This window comes from Neoarius graeffei, chromosome 21 (assembly GCF_027579695.1).
Source record: "Neoarius graeffei isolate fNeoGra1 chromosome 21, fNeoGra1.pri, whole genome shotgun sequence".
In the NCBI taxonomy this organism is placed as follows: domain Eukaryota; kingdom Metazoa; phylum Chordata; class Actinopteri; order Siluriformes; family Ariidae; genus Neoarius; species Neoarius graeffei.
Genome location: NC_083589.1, coordinates 42,800,333 through 42,821,518, shown reverse-complemented (window position 1 = coordinate 42,821,518; position 21,186 = coordinate 42,800,333). Strand labels below are relative to the sequence as shown.

Below are 21,186 nucleotides of genomic sequence, written 5' to 3'. Positions count from 1 at the left end.
CACTTTCGCTAACTCCACCCAATGTGTCCACCCACTTCCAGCCAGCACGGTTCAGCGCGGTTGTAGTCGAAATGCAACTCCAACAGCCCCGCTCAGCTCGACTCAGCACGGCACGGCTCAGCCTGACTCAGCCGCGTTGGTAGTGGAAAAGCGGCATAAATAACACACACACTGCCTGGCCAAAAAAAAAAAAAATTGGGCTGTCTAATATTTTGTTGGGCCGCTTTTCGCTTTGATTACAGCATGCCTTCACCATGGCATTGTTTCAACAACCTTATGCAACATCACAACATTTATTTCCATCCAGAGTTGCATTAATTTTTCACAGAAATCTTGTTTTGACGATGGGAGAGTGAAACCACTCTGCAAAGCCTTCTCCATCACATCCCAAAGACTTTCAGTGGGGTTAAGTTCAGGACTCTGTTGAGGCCAATTCATGTGTGAAAATGATTCCTCATGCTTCCTGAACCTGATCATTCAGTACATTCAGGTAGTCAGCTGACTTCTTTTTATTGCCATATAACATTTCTGAGTCTAGACCCGAACAACTGAAGCAACCCCAGATCATAATGCTGCACTATGCATGATGGGTGCATTGCTTCATGCCCTTCCCTTCTTTCCCCAACATGTCCATCACTCTGGAATAGAGTAGATCTGGACTAATCAGACCACATGACCTTTTTCCATTGCTCCAGAGTCCAATTTTTATGCTCCCTAGCAAATAGAAGCTTAACTTCGCTAAAATGTAGTTTTCTTATGGCCATACAGCTCTTTAGTTCCAATCCTGAGAGTTCTCGTTGCATTGTGCGTATATCAAGGTGCTTTAACTTTCACTATTAAACATAGCCGTGAATTCTACTGTCAATTTTTATGATTCAACTTCACAAAGTGTTTGAGATTTCTGATCATGGTCAGTCAAAAAAAAAAATAAATTTGACCAGATTTCTTCCACGAAGTTGATGGCTCACCACTATCCTTCCAGGTTTTAATAATGCGTTGGATAGTTTTTAACCCAATTCCAGTAATTTCAGCTATCTCCTTAGTTGTTTTCTTTTCTTGATGCAGGTCAATAATTTGGCGCTTATGAAATACACTAACATCTTTTCCATGAGCAAGGGATACGTCTTCAGATACAGTAGTTTAAGAAATGAGAAACTACTCACTGCATCAGTTAGGGTTAAAAGGACTGTTGCCAAGTGAAACACATTAATCACTGCAGTAATTATCCAGTCAAACAAATATTTGCTTATTTAAATCCAAAACGGTGATTTTTTTTTTTTGGCCAGGCAGCATACTTCCATACTTACACTACCATTCAAAAGTTTGGGGTCACTTTGAAATGTCCTTATTTTTGAAAGAAAAGCACTGTTCTTTTCAATGAAGATCACTTTAAACTAATCAGAAATACACTCTATACATTGCTAATGTGGTAAATGACTATTCTAGCTGCAAATGTCTGGTTTTTGGTGCAATATCTCCATAGGTGTATAGAGGCCCATTTCCAGCAACTCTCACTCCAGTGTTCTAATGGTACAATGTGTTTGCTCATTGCCTCAGAAGGCTAATGGATGATTAGAAAACCCTTGTACAATCATGTTAGCACAGCTGAAAACAGTTTAGCTCTTTAGAGAAGCTATAAAACTGACCTTCCTTTGAGCAGATTGAGTTTCTGGAGCATCACATTTGTGGGGTCGATTAAATGCTCAAAATGGCCAGAAAAATGTCTTGACTATATTTTCTATTCATTTTACAACTTATGGTGGGAAATAAAAGTGTGACTTTTCATGGAAAACACAAAATTGTCTGGGTGACCCCAAACTTTTGAACGGTAGTGTACATAATGTATAAACATTTAGAACAGGATGGCGTGGCTATCAGCAAAAGACTCCAAACCTCTTTTTGAGTATGCAGTAATGCCATTTTTTTTTTTGACTGAATGAATCCAACTGCTCTGAATTGCTACAACACTGTAAGCTCACTACTGAACAGACTGAGGCTCAAAGCAAGAGCGACAAAACAGAACATTTTCTTCTGTTTCAACACTGACCTGCTCAAATTGCTTCATGCTGAACATTTCTTTGGCAAATGACAAAATAAGATCCCGATCCATCCCACTGGTAAAGACCTAAGAGAACAATGAGAGAAAAAGATCAGGTGACTGGGCCACTTCCAAAAATACACACAGATGTGATCATGTTATGAGTATGCATATGTCTTTTTGTGTATACACATGCATGCATGCATACCTTTTTCACCAGTTCTTGGATCATGCTCGCTGGTTGGGACAGGTTCTCTACTAGCAGAAAGGAGGAGATCACTTGAAGCAGTAAACTGTGGCAGGAGCATGACAGACCTCGAGTACAGACCAGCTGGAGAAGAAACTGTAAGCGCAAAAACCAAAAGATAAGACTTTTACACAACAACTTCTTAAACTTTGTGTACGATAATGGAAATGAGATAAGACAGAACAGAACACACAAATCCATACATATGTACCTCACAGACAGACTGTGGCTTGGTGATCTTGGCTCCTTTTCGGTGCTCTACCAGTGTGTGATAAATAAACAAGAGCCTTTCAATGTGCTCACTGGTCTGGTTAGAATGATCTGCCTCCAGCTTTGGGAGCAAATCTTTCACACAAGCCTAAGAGAAGAAAAAAAAATTAGCCGATATAAAGCAACACTATAAATGCATGACCAAGAGAAAAGACTAGAGAAGCCCATTCTGAAAATGGCCATAAGGATTTATAACCCCCCCCCCCACACACAACCGAGCGTTCACATTAGCAAGTAACCTTGTGTTTTCTATGACTGATCTTATAAATTCTTCAGATTAAGCCTATGGCATGGGATGTCTGAGGCACAGTTAGTTCACTATTCATTCACACAGCTTCAGTTGTGACTTGGGATTAGTTCCAATTCAACAGTATGTGGCTCACAAAAAGTGTGCTTTGATCTCTCCATGTTTCCTGTAAGGAACAAAACATGGCAAGGCTTGCTGTTATTGAAAAACAATCAACAGTTGAGAGGTCTGATGCAGCAAAATCTGATGCAGAGCAACCACCACAAAATTTAATATTTTACTAGCATGTCCTAAGGCAGCTGGGCCATAGAAGGTTCACGCTGCACGCTGCATGCTACACGCTACACGTTCACGTGAAGAACCGGACCCTGGGCCATTAAACTTCATGCTTGGATGTTCACGTGTTGCGTCTGTTCTACTTTGACCGAGTAACCAACAATATGGACTCTTCGGATGACGACGATTGCCTCATTCTGCTGAGACAGAGGAAGAGAAAAAGGAACAGAATTTGGAGCCGAGAACACTTCCTTCTGAGAGAAACCCGTGGTGAATTTCACCGAACATTCTATAATCTGCTTGACAATCCCGATGAAGAACTATTTTTCAATTATACCATTCAATTATATTTTTTCTGAAGTTTCCCCCTGAAAGCATAGAGTTATCTCCCTAGACCCGTTCTGATTGGCTGGCGCGGCGGTGACCGCATGCATTGACTGGAATTTCCATCTTCACGCCTAGAAAAAAGTGTGCATGTTCATTTCACGCTTCACGCGTGAAGTGTGCAGTGTGCAGCGTGCAACGTGAACGCCGTTCTATGGCCCAGAGCAAGTCATGCTACGTTTGTCCACTTTTCTTTACACGCGTGTAGCGTGTAGTGTGCAGCATGCAGCGTGCAGCGTGAACCTTCTATGGCCCAGCTGCCTAAGGTGTTTCATTTTTCTTCTACTGCAGCGATCTGCCAACAATTACAACTTTTGCGTGTTAAAAAACAACACATTGCACATTTTATATATACGGTACCGGTCAAAAGTTTGGACATAGCTTCGAATTCCATGTTTTTCCTTTATTTTTATCAATTAAAAGTCACTTCATGTTTTAAAGTAATGGATGTCGTTTCTCTTTACTTAGCCAAGTGGTTCTTGACATTATATGGATTACTACAGTTGTGGAATAGGGCTGTTTACTGTATTTATATTATTTACTATTTGATCTCAAACACATTAAGAAGGCAAGAAATTGCACTAATTAACTTTTGACAAGGCATAGCTGTTAATTGAAAAGCGTCCCACGTGACTACCTCATGAAGCTGGTTAAGATAATGCCAATAGTGTGTAAAGTATCATCAAGGTAAACACTGGCTATTTTGAAGAATCTAAAATATGAAACATTTTTTGTTTAACTTTTTTTTTTAACCACATAATTCCATATGTTGTTATTTCATAGTTTTGATGTCTTCAGTATTGTCCTACAATGTAGAAAATAGTCAAAATACAGAAAAACTTATGAATGAGTAGGGGTGTACAAACTTTTGACCGCTACTGTAGTTATATTGAAAGCTGTGAAATGTCTACAGAAGACAAGTTACTTCCTGTCATCATTTATAATCATCATCCTGTCGTGAAAACTCTCCCATGACAAAAATACTACAGTTTACCTCCAGCTCTTACAAAACCTTGACACTGGAGACTCCTTCCATAAATGTTATATAAATATTCTCCTTACAGAAAGCTTCCCTATATCAAATAAAACATGCTTTTGTTTTTTAAATCTATTTATTATCCAGCCTAGACTGATAAAAAGGAACTGAAGTCATTTTTAAACTTGCTTTATTTCTTAATTAACGTGTTATTCAATTAAGTTTTCGGTTTTATTAACCTTATATCATGACTCGTATTGGCATATTATATTACACTTATCGGCCTTTTCGGTTTTTAGCCATGTTGAATGTAGTTCGTATGGTCCACGGCAGGCGTCTTTTATCCGCGCGATCTTCACGAGACTTGTGTGAGACTTCAAATGTGAAGTGTCAGTGCCACCATGTTGAAAACTGTTTACACAGCAGCCAGATCGCCATATCATTACAATTTAGATTAATTTTGAGACTTGCCAGTTTCATCAGTGATGGAGATTATCCCATACGACTTCGAACCAACGTGGAGTAAAGAAGAGTTGGAAAGACGACAGGATAAGGACTAGTCCGTCACGCTGGTATTTACGTCCTTACGGTCGCACAATTAAAACATGCCAGATCAGGCGCCTGGTGGTTTTTCAAAATAATAAATACATGCATGTATTTTTGTCATAAATACATATATTATACTGAGCACATTTCCTACATAATCGTCACTAAGGTTTCGGACAGCACTACAAAATGGCGTACCCACTATAGATAGTTTTCACATGACGTCACAGAGTCGGGGATTCCCTAGTGGCGGCCATCTTGCGGGTCAAGCTTACTGTATGGGTGACTGAGCACACATTGTAACGCACAAGTACAAAGTCTTCAAAAGAACCCTAGCAGGCTATTTAAAGCTAGCAATGGTGCACACCTGTTGTATTCACGGCTATCGTAATAGGTCAAATGATGACGTCAAGCGGAGCTTTTATGGAATTCCCACTGTACGGGAGCACGAAGGCGAGCAAACAAACTCAGCATACAAAGGAGAAATCTATGGCTTGTGAGAATCAACTGCAAGGATTATCAGCCTTCCAAACACAGCAAAGTCTGCTCCGATCATTTTATAAGTGGTAAGTTGTTTAAATAAACAATCAATTGTGTTCAAGTTTGTTTTTGGAAACCAAAACATCATGTAAACAATCTCCGGAGAATGCCTAACTGGAACCGCTGAGTGTACGTTTACATTGTAATGTACACTTAATACCGCTCATTTGTCACGTTTCTATTTGAAACTTGTCACTTCACTCACGCAAGGGTCATTTTTGAAAAACATTTTAGGTCTATTCTGTATGATTTGATTTGTGTTTGGGATGCAAAGAGCGCGCCTTTTGGCGGATGCCGCCTGAATCGCGCGGATGCCGCCTGAATCGCGCAGATCCAATTTTTTTTCTGGGGGGGGCGTTGGAGTGTCTGATTATAATTTCAAAGTAAATTCTGTATTAAAATTACTAAATAAGCAAATCCGTTACAGTCCATGAAACAGGAAGTATAAGGATGAGAAAAAAACAGTTTAAATCGGAAAGCTGCGCACATTTGCGCAGCCCAAGCGGTGTGCAGGACTGCGCAAATGTGCGCAGCTTTGCGATTTAAACTGTTTTTTTCCTCATCCTTATACTTCCTGTTTCATGGACTGTAACAGATTTGCTTATTTAGTAATTTTAATTCAGAATTTACTTTGAAATTATAATCAGACACTCCAACGCCCCCCCCTAAAAAAAATTAAAAAATCGGATCTGTGCGATTCAGCCGTGAAAAAGGCGGCATCCGACAAAAGGCGTGCTGTGAATATATAGAGTTGTATATATCAGACAGCCTTTCAAGTTTGATGAAGTCAGTTTCAGGCTTTGGAGCAGGCTTTGGCAGCCCTGCATAGTCACTTGAAAATGCATCTTTGTCCACTTCGTAGGGGTCAATTTCCCCAATCAAGGCCAGTTTGGCTGCATACCGTTGTTGTGAGATGTCGTCTAATGTATCTATATACTTCTGTTTGCTTGATTTTGCCGACATTGATCTTTATTTTAGAAAACTGACTATATAACTTCATAAATTCGTCCGAGATAACGTAGCCGGTAATGGCGATGGTCCGTTTTGTTTGCCCCACAAGATGGCGGCTGGAGGGCATTCCCCAGAATGCCGTGACGTCAGTGAAAACTATCTATATAGCGAGTACGGAGCGATTTCAGACTAAGGGAAAACTTCCGGCTTGATTCGGTGGAGGGCGCGTGTCTTTTGACAACGTTGGCAGATGTCGGTCACTTTGATTTTCGCTGTACGTTTTACTTCCGTCCTACGATGTCTCGCACAGGTCTCAGCGACTCTCATTTATGGCCATTGCTTTGACATACGGACTGATATATTACATAGCATATTTCAAACACTCATAACTTGCTATAGCAGCGACAAAATAGCTCTCAAAAATGCATTCCTGTATTTAATAAAATGAGATAAATAGAATTTTGATAATAAAAAATTTGCCTTCAGTTCCCTTTTAAAGCATTCACCAATCGAAGCCCCGGTGAAGCAGGCAGAAACAATAATTGGAACAAGGGTGTTAATATAATTAGAATTAATCAATACCTTAGTATAACACTTAAAATCCATTGTACACAAAAGCGATGTAAGGATGTGTGTGAGAGAACATAACATTTATGAGTTTTTCTGATTATTGTGCTTTAGTATCATATTTATTTTAATAAAACTCACTGACTCCAAGGTTATCCACAGTAATAAACAGCTGAATGGATACAGAAATATATTTTGTACTTTGGACATTAAAGTATGTTTTGTGTTTAATTTTCCTTCCTTTTCTATTATTCTTGTCGATATTAAATAATACATTTCAGATGCATCATCAGCAATGTGTTACTTGAGAATGTGAATTAGGATAAAGCTTATGCAATGGCTCTCCTAATAAATGAGATATGAAATCAAGTACAACTTTCAGACTGTTTTTCCTGACTTGTAATCTACCTGCAACGAATCCCAAAGAACCAGGAAATTTTCCTTTGCAACATAACTGGCTGAAGACTGGGCCATGTGATCGAGGGCCTCTTTAATGGCATCCCAGGGCAGAGCAACATCTCCTTCCTCAGAGGGACCGAGTTTCCGTAGTGCCACAGGCAAAGCCTAAGACAAAAATTAACATTATACTTAAAATACACTCATGTGGAAAAATAAGTACCTCCCATGAAAACCGATGATTTTCCCCCCCAACGTATTTGAACAGTAAACATTTCACCGTCTTTAGTAGCGTGCCTCCAGATAAAAGTGATGTACTCAAACAAATGACACACAAAATTAACTTTTCAATAATCATTTTCATAATTAAAAAAAAAAACAGATCAGTCACATGGGGAAAAAGTAAGTACACCCTTACAATTATCACAACTTCAGGTCCATAAAATTAGACTCAGGTGCTCTAGATCAGGTGCCCTTGATAAGAACCTCCTGTAGGTGGAACCCGTCTTAGATAAACCTGACATCTAGAATCTGGTGTCGTCTTTGCTATTAAAAAGTGTGCGGTGTCATCATGCCAAAATCTGAAGAGCTCTCTTAGGACCTCAGAAAAAGGGTTATGAATGCCTATGAATCTGGAAAGGGATTTAAAAAGGTCTCTAAATTATTTAAAAATAAAGAAAATCATCTACACGTGGCAGAGATTTCAAACCACTACAAGTTTGTCCAGGACTGTCTGCCCTAGCAAATTCAGCCCAAGAGCAGACCGTCTGACGCTAAAAGAAGTCTCCAAGAACCCAAAATTTCATCACAGGATCTGCAGGTTACTCTTGCAACCCTTCGTGTGAAAATGCATACATCTACAAGCAGAAAGAGATTGGACAAATTTGACCTGCATGGGAGGCGTGGCAAGGAAAAAACCTTAGCCAAAGTAACAGTAGACATGTGGCACAGACAAAAGACAGCTTTTCAGGAGAACCACCTCATACCAACTGTGAAGCACGGTGATGGAAATATGGTTTGGGGTAGCTTTACTGCCTCAGGGACTGGGCAGCTTGCAGTTATTGAGTCAATTATAAATTCTGAATCATATCAAAAAGTGCTTGAAGATAATGTGAGACCATCTGTCTGAAAGTTGAAGTTGAACCGGAGGCAGACAGTTTAACAAGATAATTATGCAAAGCACATGAGCAAATCCACCAAGGAATGGCTCATGAATAAAGAAATGGTGGCTGATGGAATGGCCTCGTCAAAGTCCAGATTTGAACCTCACTGAAATGTCATGGGGAGATTGGAAAAGGGCAGTACGTGCAAGAAAACCCTCAAACATCTTGCTGCATGGAAGAGTAGCCAAAATGTTCAGTAAGCTGTCGTTAGAAACTGGTGGACAATTACACAAAACGCCTACAAGAAGTTATTTCTGTTAAAGGGGGCAATACTAGGTTCCGAGGCCATGGGTGTACTTACTTTTCTCCACAAAAGACTATTACATCTATTGATATTTTTGTTGAATAAATGACTGAAAAAGCTTATTGTCCTAGTAGTTTTGTTCAAATATCACTTATCTGTAGGCACTGTATTAAACAGAGTGAACTGTTTTGTTCATATATTTATACAAAATAACAGGCTTGTAGGACTCGAGTCCAGGACTCGTGCCTCAACTTGGACTTGAGCACTGATGACTCGGACTCGTGCATTAACTGCATTCAGACTCGTAAATTGGAGACGATGACTCTGACTTGGTCTTTATTTTTTGTAACATGCCATAAGATAATTAAATCTACATTAATTTTGCGCTAATTTCGTGCAAGAGTGTCACACCTGCGCGCCTTGGCACATGCATCAGATAAACTCTCGGGTGCGCCCCGGACAACATGCGCACATCGTAAACGACTCGCTCCTGTACAGGATTAAGGCTCAATCAGCATGCCGATATAAAAACTGTGAAAACACACTTACTTTGCGAAGTATTGAGCTGCGTTGCTGACACATTCCTGAGCCTTATTTCCTTATTTGGTTTCCTGAGCCCTAGGGCTGTAACGATACACCCAACTCACGATTCGATTCGTATCGCGATTTTTGACCCACGAATCGATACGCCCACGATTTTTTTTTAAATGTTTTTTTTAAAGTAGTAAATTTGACTTATTAACATTTACTTACTTACATTAACTATTTAATAACAAATAATTCAGACCACTGCAGAGAATGAGTAATATGTATGCAAAAATGAACAAATGTATATCCAAAGATTGTTTTATTTCTCAAAATAATACTGTTGAGCGGGCGGCATGGTGGTGTAGTGGTTAGCGCTGTCGCCTCACAGCAAGAAGGTCCTGGGTTCGAGCCCCGGGGCCGGCGAGGGCCTTTCTGTGCGGAGTTTGCATGTTCTCCCCGTGTCCGCGTGGGTTTCCTCCAGGTGCTCTGGTTTCCCCCACAGTCCAAAGACATGCAGGTTAGGTTAACTGGTGACTCTAAATTGACCGTAGGTGTGAATGTGAGTGTGAATGGTTGTCTGTGTCTATGTGTCAGCCCTGTGATGACCTGGCGACTTGTCCAGGGTGTACCCCGCCTTTCGCCCGTAGTCAGCTGGGATAGGCTCCAGCTTGCCTGCGACCCTGTAGAAGGATAAAGCGGCTTGAGATAATGAGATGAGATGAATACTGTTGAGCCGGAAGCTCTGTTTTTTTCGGTTCTGAAAAAGTCATTTTTCCAAATCGTGTAAATCCGTTAAGATTTTTTTTTTGGGGGGGTGGCTCTCTCACTCTCATAGGGCCAATGATTTTCTGTGATCGCGGAAAACAGATGGAAATTACAGAATTTTTATGGTGAAACATTGCTCGCGTGTCAAAATGTAACTGCCGCAGAAGGCTTCCGCCCAAGCAGACATGCCTTCAGTGTTGCCAGATATTGCTAACGTTTTCCACCCCAAAATATGTTCAAAACCAGCCAAAAAGCACCTCAACCTGCCCAATCTGGCAACACTGCATGCCTTTCCGGTCAAGTGATTGTGATTGGCTTGTGGCACACCTAGCCAGCCAATGAGCTGCTTGTTTACAGATTTGCTTCCCGCGTCACAACCAGAATGGCGACCGCTTAAAAGAAATGAATGCTCTGCCAGTGGCGAGTGTGGACGTTGCGTGACTCGCAGAAGATTGTCGCAGGTCGGCGAAAAAACGACTTACTAATAGATATAAAAAAATAAAAGTCATTTAAGTAAGTTTAAAATGTAATTTAAATAAAAAGTAAAGTATTCATAAATTGAAGTTTGGAAGCGCCTCTGTTTTTGGGCTGAGGAGAAGTTTGAAAGGGTGTACCGCGATTCTGCCTTCTTGTATCGCGATACGGATCGTGGCTCTGCGTATCGCGATTTCGATTTCGATACGCATATTGTTACAGCCCTACTGAGCCCTGATTTCCTGTTTCTCGTCTGTGATTCTGCTGAGTCTACGATAGCCTGTTTGTGCCTCATTCGACCTATTGCCTGTTTCACCGTTTTACGATTTTGCCTGCCGTTCGGGATTGTTTACCGTCTTCACTTGGATGAAACAACACACCTTCTGCACCTACATCCGTCTCCCAACCATCTCTGAAAGAATACTTGGCACTCCCTGACAAAGAGAATGCACATTCACCTGTTCATGTGTCACGTTCAGGAACAAACTAACATTAATGGCGCTAAAACAGCCACCGTCAAATGGTGTGGTTGGAGTCTTGTTCTCGGACTCAACTCGGATCAATAGTGAATTCGACTCGAAATTTTCTTTAAATGACTTGGACTTGACTCAGACTTGAACACTGAAGAGTCGAGACTGGACTCGGACTCGAGGTTTAATGACTCGACTACAACACTGCAAAATAATAATAATAATAATAATATATATTTTCTTAAAATTCCATGCAACGTACTTATTTTTTCCACATGACCATACTGTTGTCTAAATATTAATTCTGCGTCAATGCTGGAAAACACCAACACAATGTTATAATAAATAATTACAGATAAAACACTGGAATTAGGGCTAGACAATATTACAATTAGTGCTGTCAAGCGATTAAAATATTTAATCGCGATTAATGTCGCGACTGTCATAGTTAACTCGCGATCAATCGCAATTTAATCGCACATTTTTGTCACATGAAAAACCATTGTAATTCTCTTATCAGCATAAAAACGTGAATGGGCTTGTTTCGTATTGCAAAGCATAACACGTCTTGATATAGCCACTGCAAAGTGAAACCTAAGCCGAACACCGGGGCTGGCAAAAGAACCATGAGTGAAGTGATCTACTGTTTGAGTTAGTCTACAACTCAGAGAGACAGGTTACACAGTGACGGTAGGCTTGACATGCTTGATTATAATATAAAGTACACTATTATATTAACTTTAAGTTGTTCGTTGATAAATATTGCATTGAATCTGATCTTTACTGTTTCAGCTCACTTAACACATTTTGTACTTTTACACTTTCTGCCTGTTGATGCGTCGCGCTGTCCAATCAGAGGCGGCCAAATTTGCATATTACAGGAAGGATTTCTGGGATAGCATTGAGTTTACAGTTCAGAGGGATCTGGCTTCTTTAGACGCTGTCTTCTTAAAACTGAATAAATATTTAAAAAGAGCCAAATGAGCCAGTCTTTTGAACGGCTCTTTTCAAAGAACGGATCACAAAGATGCGGATCCCATCAAAGAGCCATAAATCCCATCTCTACTAGCGCGCCCTGCCCGCGCTGGTTCTTTGGGGGGAGGGCAGAGGACTCTGGCTGTGCGGGGCGGGGCATTACAGCCTAGCTGCTATCGGTTTTCTAAGCAAAGTCTATGTTCCAAGTTCCTGGCAGTTTCAAAAGCTTATGAAAAACCTACATCATGTCACAGAGCGTTAATCTCGCGATAAAAAAATTATCGCCGTTAAAATTGAGTCAAGTTAACGCGTTAATAACGCGACATTTTTGACAGCACTAATTACAACACAAATGTAATAGAATACATTCAAATGCACTGTTCTGACTGTCACAGGTGCCAGTCTGCTCATTTTACTTGTTACTATGGCTACTCGTGGTTTCCATTTCTTCTCCCACACTAGTCTTGCCAATCTAAATATGGCAAAGGATATTATATTGCCGAGACCTAATTCACATACAACCGGGGTTATCAGAAAAAAACAACCACCTGGGACATCACCACATTCATTTTCAATCTAGACTTATCTATTCAGACTCACGGTATTGGTGCAAGAGTGGAACATATTGCAGACTCCTCTGGACATCTCAAAAATGAGCTGCCCAACTCCCTTTGCCTTCTGAGGGCACTGCTCCAAATCCACGAACATCCGTGTGAACAAGTCGTCAAAATCTGGAACCTGAGGAACACGCAATTAGTGACCTGCTTTATCACTACCTCAAAGGAACAGTCTCTTACCTCTGAAGTCTCTTACCTTTCTCATTAAAAAGGAAAAACTCTCAGCTGCAAAGTTACGGATGTGTTCTTTCTTGTGTGCCAGAAGTTTACTGTAAAGACTGAGGAGAGGCATGAAAACACCGTATTATCACACCCGCATAAACCCATCTAAAGTAAATCTCTGAACAATACTACGATACAAACATTTATTCCAGTATTATACAATGCTCTTTTCACACTTTCCTTCGCTCTTCCTCTCACCTGTATATCTTGTTCATATCCTTTACCATCAGCCTCCATAAGTACTTATAGAGGTAAGAGAGGCAGGTAAAGGCCCACTCCAGCACCTCAGTGTCCTGGGTCTCAAGCAATGAGGTAACGATGGTGAAGAAGTCAGGAAAGTGAGGGTAAAAATCCGTCTGGAGGTCGCGTGCAAACTGGACCACAAGACTATGAAAAGAGAGGCACAGGATTAATGTTTTATATTCTCACACTGGCGATACGGTGGTGTAGTGGTTAGCACCGTCACCTCATAGCAAAAAGGTTCTGGGTTCGAGCCCGGCAGCCAACGAGGGCCTTTCTGTGTGGAGTTTGCATGTTCTCCCCGTGTCTGTGTGGGTTTCCTCCGGGTGCTCCGGTTTCCCCCACAGTCCAAAGGCGTGCAGATTAGGCTAATTGGTGGCTCTAAATTGACCGTAGGTGTGAATGGTTGTGCAGCTGCGACAGGCCTAGCAAGCCGGCGGTAAGTTAAGTGTGTGTGTGTGCTCTCGACAGACGCAGACAGCCTCGTAAGAGGGTGTCAGGATGTAAAAAAAAAATAAAAAAATCTCACACTGCTTTATATCGTCAGCGTTTCCCTTTGCAATTCAATTTGTTCCTATTATTTATATTAAATCATTTTCCATCAAAGTTTATGATACATGACATTTTGATAAAACACACAGAAAGCCATCATTACAACCCCTTAACTATTATTATAGTAACTGAATCATGGAGAGAAAGTCATGACAGCTGTTCCTCATTAAAGCTAGACGGCCTTTCGATTTCATAAAATCTATGAAATTTAGTTCCCATGTGGCCCTAAATTCATTAAAAGTTGTATTTTTAAAAATCTAATAAAATTGGACGTCTGTGATTTGAATTCAGTAGGTTTCGGTCCACTAAACAAAAATAATTGGGTGTCCGGGAAAATTCTTTTTATGACCTACACTTAAATTCTGAAAGGCAGTCTACCTTTAAATTATCATTAGAGGTTTTATTTTTACATTTTATTAAAAAGATTAAAAAGTTAAGCACATGGTCATATTCACTGATAGAATTCAGTAGCTTGTTAATTTTAAAAAGATAATTTTCTAGTTTCTTTTCCAGAATGCTTGATGACCTTTAATGCCTTTATTGCATAAGTAGCCACATTTAAATGTGCTGAACACTTAAGAACAATGTTAGTGTGTTAGAAGTATCCAGAACAACCTCATACCAGCCCTTCACACAGTCCAAACAGAAATCATTTGGCAGGCCAATCTATAAACAAGCATCATTAAGGAGTTTTATACCGCAGCGCTGCTGAATTCTCGAAACTGATTGGTCAGAAGGTGTTGATTAGTTTTCATTAACAGCAGCTCTGACAACTCTGCTGGCTGGAAATCAGAGGTTTTTATTAAATGAGTTCATTCTAATATGATTTTCTGTCGTAATAATTTACTCAGGCTCGTGTGTGGCAAATGCACCACATAACTGGACTAAAAGTGCAAGTTTTCTGTAAAGAGATGTTTAGCATTTTTGAAAAGAAACTAGTCTCAGCACCTTTTTTTTTACGGTCAGTATGTGTCTAATGTCAAGAGAGGAAAAATGGTGAGGAAATATAACTGTTCATTAGTGATAACAGAAACTAAGTCATTGCCGTATAAAAAGAATCAAAGCACTTTGAAATGTGCGGTTCCTATAAAACACTCAACACTGGGATGGTAATGGCTCCAAGTGTAGCCACACCACCCTGATTATTTTCCTACAGCAGCATGTCCCAAAGGGTATAAATCTTTAATTTATAAAAGTCCATCTGTAATAAGTAACTAGAAAGGTATATTTCCTGAACAAAATAGAATTGTGATTGCACCGCTGAGGCACCAAATAAAAAGAGAAGTGCTGCTCTTAATGCATGTGTACGTGTGTGTTAGTTGGTCTAAGCTGTGAGATAAAGTTTGATGGCTGCTGAATGAATCATGACTGAACTGAACGGCTTGGCTTCTAATGAGCAGTACATTACTACGAGGCCAAAAATGCACTGCCACCAATAGGAGAAAATGGATGGGGGGGAGAAAAACCAGAACGTCAAGGACATTGCAGCTCATCCGGCCTGCCATCAAAACCACCATGAGTACCAAAACATCAAACAGAACCGAAATGTGACAATGTACTGTAAGAGAGAGGCCCAACCTCCACGACAAACTGTTTACAACAGGAAAAACAACAAAGGACTAAATTTCGTTCCCCGAAGGAAGATCGACCCAAAACATCAATCAGAACTGAATTCGCATGATAAATGAGCCCATGTTTACATTAGACCGTATCAGCGGATCATCAGATTAACGTTTTTAAAACGATTAGTGTGCACACAGCAACGCCAATACACGATTTGCGTGCACACAACAATACCAATACACGGATACGCTCGGCTCCGCAGGCATCCTGCGCTCCAAATCACTCCGCCCTGAACAGCGAGTGCCCTCTGGAGGGTGCGCACTCCGGCCCTGCGCAGCTCACAGAGCGTGCGAGTGAAGTGCACAAGCTGTGATTCGGGACTGAGCCGCTGTGTGTGTGATCCCAGCGCATATCACTTACCACTTGCAAGTGGAAGGATGGCAAGCCTAAAGACAATCATAACTACACAATGGGCAGTATTTGCATCAGTATTTGCAGTATTGTCATACTTTTATACTCTTTAATGAAAGGTGATACAAGGCGGAAGTCCGCGCCGTTTTTCAGCAGTCGCGTCACATGACCAACGCCAGGGAATCAGGAAGGTGGATGTCACAGTGACGTTGTCCAATGAGACGCCAGCTAGAGCTCAACACAGCGTATCCGCGTATTCTGAATGTTTACACAGCACCGGAGCTGACACGATCTGGATTGAATACGTGGACGCTGGCGGATTCCCGTTTCCCGGCGTTTCCAGGCAGTTTAATGTAAACGGACAGTGCATCCGCGAAGAAAACGAGACAGATACGGTCTAATGTAAACGTAGCCTGAGAGAGGAGATACAAGTCTAGTCAGAAGAAAAATGTATTAAGTTGACCTAATTACTAATTTGTTTGTAAAAAACTGACAATACATTGACCAAGATTTGCACAGAAGGTCTAGTATGTTCAAATAAAACAAACAATCAGAACTGAAATCTATTGAGAACTGAAGGAGGGAGGAGACACGATTTAACTGAAAAGAAACAAAGTTGTAAATAAATTGTTTACAACAAGGGAAAAAAAAAATCAACAAACAAATGACCAAGTTTTGTTCCTCAAGGAACGATCTACCCAAAACATTGATCAGAACCGAACTCGCATGCTAAATAAGAGAGGAGATAAAATTCTAGTGAGAGGCCTGGAAAATGTTCATTTGGCTTAATTACGAACTCGTTAGCAAAAAATTTGACAAAACAACGACAAAGTTTTGTGCAGAGTAATGAGTTGTTTCAAACAAAACAGTCGGAATGGAAATCTGTGGAGAACTGACGGAGGAGATACGATTTAACTGAATTATGGATGACAGACGGACACCATGCCATGGCGATAGCTCATCGGCCTTATGGTCAGATGAGCTAAGATGAGTGTGGGTCATAGCTGATTTCATATACATGCTGAGTGAACTGTCCTGAGGTATCATTTTTGTTTGTTTTGGTGGCTCTGGGATGAAACATGACCAAACAGGAAGACTACAGAGCAAAAAAATGACAGAAAAACAAGAGAACGAGGGCAGCGTTCCAAAAGCTGGATACACGCACACTGTTTAGGCACGGGATGGATGAGTTGAGGCTGGTGTGGGGTCAATATCTCGAAAACGGCAGGAAAGGAGGCACCGCAAAAAAAAAAAAAAAGTAGCCTGACGGATAACAACCGTTAGTGACAGATTGCTTCACAATCAGACCAACAATATATCCACAATGCGGGTTTTTTCCCCCACATCATTCTCCCCTTCTCCTAATCCTGATGTTTTCATTAGTCGCATCTGAGAGCACCGAGGAACATGTGGCAAAAGAAAGCAGCAGTCTGTGGTACAGTAACTGTTTTATAGAAAAAGAGAAGCTTACTCCAGAAGTGGTTGGTAAGCCAGACTGTTCTTCACTGACAGGTGAGTCTTCAGGCTCTCCACTATGGCATTTTGGTGGAACACTAACATGTGGAAGGACTGAGACTTGTGGGAAACCTCTTTTGAAAAGGCCACTGGAAAGAAAGTCAAATACATGCAGTTATTCAGAACAGACAAGCAACGAGACAATGAACCGGGCACCAGAGTCAAAACTTGATACAATTAAATTACATCACAAAAATAACCTGAAGGTTAGAGAAGCAGCCTTGGGCCCAAAGGGTCACCGGTTCGATTCCCGGGACCGACAGGAAAAATGTGATGGGAGTTTCAAAGTAAAATAATAATGAGTAAAAGTGACTAAAATTCTTTCTACACTCTCAGAAAACAAAAGTACATTACTGTACCTTTAGGGGTACAACAGCTGGTCACTGAGGCAGTACCCTCCAAGATTAGATTAGATAGATAGATCTTTATTGATCCCTTTGGGCGGGTTCCCTCAGGGAAATTAAAATTCCAGTAGCATCATTACAGGATAAACAAAGAATAGAAATAAAGAAAAAACTTCTAGATAAATTAAATTGGGTATTTGCATATACAAATATAAAAAAAAGAATAAGATATGGGGAAAGGGCCAACAGAAGAGGTATTACACATTGTCCAGTATTGTTTATTGTCAGGCTAGGCTACTGCTCCTTCCCGTCCTCTGTCCTCCTGTTACCCCTCCTCCCCCCCAGAGAGAAGTTGTACAGTCTGATGCCGTGAGGGACAAAGGAGTTTTTAAGTCTGTTAGTCCTGCACTTGGGAAGGAGCATTCTGTCACTGAACAGGCTCCTCTGGGACTTAGATACTTATTTGTATCATTTATATACTGCCTGGGAACATATGTGTACCTTTTAGGACCTTGAGGTCCAATAATGAGCCCTAAGGGGAACATTAGTACAAACTGTACCTTGGGGTACAGAAATGGACTCCTACTGTACCCCTGTTTCTGACAGCGTAGCAACAGCACTTTCCCCTCCCTCTGTATCATGGATGAAATGGCCCTGAGGTGCAAGGGCACCTAACCCCAACTGCTCCCCAGGTGCTGTAGCATAGGTGCCCGCTGCTCCGAGTATGCGTGTGTGCTCATTGCTCACTTGTGTTACTACTTCAGAGACAAAGAACCCAGAGGAGGAATTTCGCTGTGCTCGAGTGTACACGTGACAAAAGTAAAGGAAAAAAAAAGGGTGACACTTACTGAAGTGATCTGTCAGGTTCAACTCCCTCCATTTTGTTAAACCTTCAAAAAAGTAGGTGTCTACCTCCTAGTAAGAAGAAACATGATGGGTTCAGATGAACACAATGAAGTCAAAATCAACAGTCAGATCAAGTCAACTTAAAAGTTAACTTGATCGATTGTATTGAACACTGCAGTTAAACCCACCTCAGCGTAACTCCCTGTCCGATCAATCCGATGGATCACATCGATGTTTACATTTGCAAGTCTCTCAGAAAATGTGAGAAACTGCAATGGTGTAACAAAACATGGTATAAATAAATACAGCAGCTGGACACTGAATTACAATTTATATCTAATTAACTACCAGATAACAACACGTAACAACTTGGTATAAAATACCGTTAATAAAAATTTGCTGACACTAAAGGGTTGGTTTACAATCAGGGTACAAAGTTTGTGTCACAGGGGTCCAAAATTCAAATTGATTCAAACTGGTTCTTGTACCAGTTTTTAAGTGAAGGACAAGTTAAAGAACAGATTTCAGGTAATTTTTTGACATACATGTATGGTAGTTTTGTGTAATCTGCTATAAGATGGGAGAAACAAATGAAGTGATTCTCGGAGAGGACTTTTTTTTTTTTGACAATTCAGAATCCACTACTTCCATAGTGCTGTTAAATATAAGGCTGTAAGCTTTGTGTTAGTTGTCTCTAATATTTATGTCCCGATATCTTGACCACATTTTAGGATGAAAATAATCATTTTAGATATGTTATTTCTGGTGACTCTAAATTGACCGTAGGTGTGAATGTGAGTGTGAATGGTTGTCTGTGTCTATGCGTCAGCCCTGTGATGACCTGGCGACTTGTCCAGGGTGTACCCCGCCTTTCGCCCGTAGTCAGCTGGGATGGGCTCCAGCTTGCCTGCGACCCTGTAGAAGGATAAAGCGGCTAGAGATGATGAGATGAGATAAGATATGTTATTTTATGGGCGGCACGGTGGTGTAGTGGTTAGCGCTGTCGCCTCACAGCAAGAAGGTCCTGGATTCGAGCCCCGTGGCCGGCGAGGGCCTTTCTGTGCGGAGTTTGCATGTTCTCCCCGTGTCCGCGTGGGTTTCCTCCGGGTGCTCCGGTTTCCCCCACAGTCCAAAGACATGCAGGTTAGGTTAACTGGTGACTCTAAATTGACCGTAGGTGTGAATGTGAGTGTGAATGGTTGTCTGTGCCTATGTGTCAGCCCTGTGATGACCTGGCAACTTGTCCAGGGTGTACCCCGCCTTTCGCCCGTAGTCAGCTGGGATAGGCTCCAGCTTGCCTGCGACCCTGTAGAAGGATAAAGCGGCTAGAGATAATGAGATGAGAATGAGATGTTATTTTATATCGAAAAATTAGCTGTCTCGGAGAGGACATTTTTTTGACACAATTACATACTAATTTGACCAAAATAGTCTGAAAACTTACTGGCATTCAACATTAAAACTTAACTATGTTTCCAATGATATGGAACCAAATATTTGTTTTATGGTATAAAGAATGATTTAAGTGCATCCCTTCTGGAGCTACCTGCGGTCAAAAAAGCACTTTTTCTAAATGACACGAGTAATTTTGCTAAATATGACATATATTGCCATACATTCACCAAAAATAACGTTATCACCAAAATTGTTTTGCATGGTAAATAGAGCTATCACAGGGCTACAGTAAACAACCAAGTTTATTTAGTCAAGCCTTTTGATATTGAAGATAATAAGTGTTAAATGTGATTTTTAGCTTGCGGACCCTGATTGTAAAACAACCCTAAACATAAACAGCTATTTATATTTACACAGAGTTCATGTCATTAAAGCTTGGACCATTCTGTCCTGCCCTCAATGTGAGCTGCTGTTCGGAGATAAACTCACCCGGAAAGTGTTTTCTGATTTATGAGACAGAGGCTTGGACTTGAACTTCATTTTCGAGTCTGTTTTGTACAAACAGAAATTAAGGAGGAGGGGAAAAAAAAACCCGCAGTCTTTTAAAAACCAATACTTTTCAGGTTTAGTGAGGGAACTGTTGCTACACACGCCGTCTCAGGACGCCGCCATTTTGAAAGAACTAGCATGAGAAATGTGTTTCAAAATAAAAGTGCTCTAGTAATCATAAATAACGCTTTTATTTTCTTTTTCTCAACATAAATTTTGAGAGCGGAGTACAGTGCAAAAGATACCCTGTTTTTCTTAAGATTTCTGTTATATATTTTTATTTTATAATATTATTGATTCAGTACAGAAACGTTTTAGATTAGTTTTACAGCACAATGTTACAGAAAAATGTTTGTATGTCAGTAAAGAATAGAATAGAATAGAATAGAATATGGTGGTGTAGTGGTTAGCGCTATCGCCTCACAGCAAGAAGGTCCGGGTTCGAGCCCCGTGGCCGGCGAGGGCCTTTCTGTGCAGTTTGCATGTTCTCCCCGTGTCCGCGTGGGTTTCCTCCGGGTGCTCCGGTTTCCCCCACAGTCCAAAGACATGCAGGTTAGGTTAACTGGTGACTCTAAATTGACCGTAGGTGTGAATGTGAGTGTGAATGGTTGTCTGTGTCTATGTGTCAGCCCTGTGATGACCTGGCGACTTGTCCAGGGTGTACCCCGCCTTTCACCCGTAGTCAGTTGGGATAGGCTCCAGCTTGCCTGCGACCCTGTAGAAGGATAAAGCGGCTAGAGATAATGAGATGAGATTTTTTAAGCGATTTTTGGTCTACGGCATTTCTTTATACATACCTAAGACTTTTGCACAGTAATATATATCCACCAATTTTTTTCATAAAAAATAACTGATGCAGAGTAAAATAGTAATGA

General features: G+C 40.8%; 1 protein-coding gene across 1 annotated transcript in view; it reads right to left on the bottom strand.

Moving 5' to 3' along the window:
• utp20 (UTP20 small subunit processome component) overlaps window positions 1-20,425 on the bottom strand; it is a 73,467-nt gene extending 53,042 nt beyond the window's left edge. Inside the window, exons 1-11 of the mRNA XM_060903170.1 lie at window positions 20,252-20,425; window positions 18,556-18,636; window positions 18,370-18,436; window positions 17,134-17,266; window positions 13,095-13,283; window positions 12,871-12,952; window positions 12,658-12,795; window positions 7,451-7,606; window positions 2,497-2,643; window positions 2,247-2,381; window positions 2,048-2,125 (exon numbers count right to left, since the gene is read on the bottom strand). Of these exons, the coding sequence (XP_060759153.1) occupies window positions 2,048-2,125; window positions 2,247-2,381; window positions 2,497-2,643; window positions 7,451-7,606; window positions 12,658-12,795; window positions 12,871-12,952; window positions 13,095-13,283; window positions 17,134-17,266; window positions 18,370-18,436; window positions 18,556-18,636; window positions 20,252-20,302 (1,257 nt within the window). The 5' untranslated portion in view covers window positions 20,303-20,425. The remainder of the gene's footprint in view (window positions 1-2,047; window positions 2,126-2,246; window positions 2,382-2,496; window positions 2,644-7,450; window positions 7,607-12,657; window positions 12,796-12,870; window positions 12,953-13,094; window positions 13,284-17,133; window positions 17,267-18,369; window positions 18,437-18,555; window positions 18,637-20,251) is intronic.
• Between the last annotated feature and the right edge of the window lie 761 nt (window positions 20,426-21,186).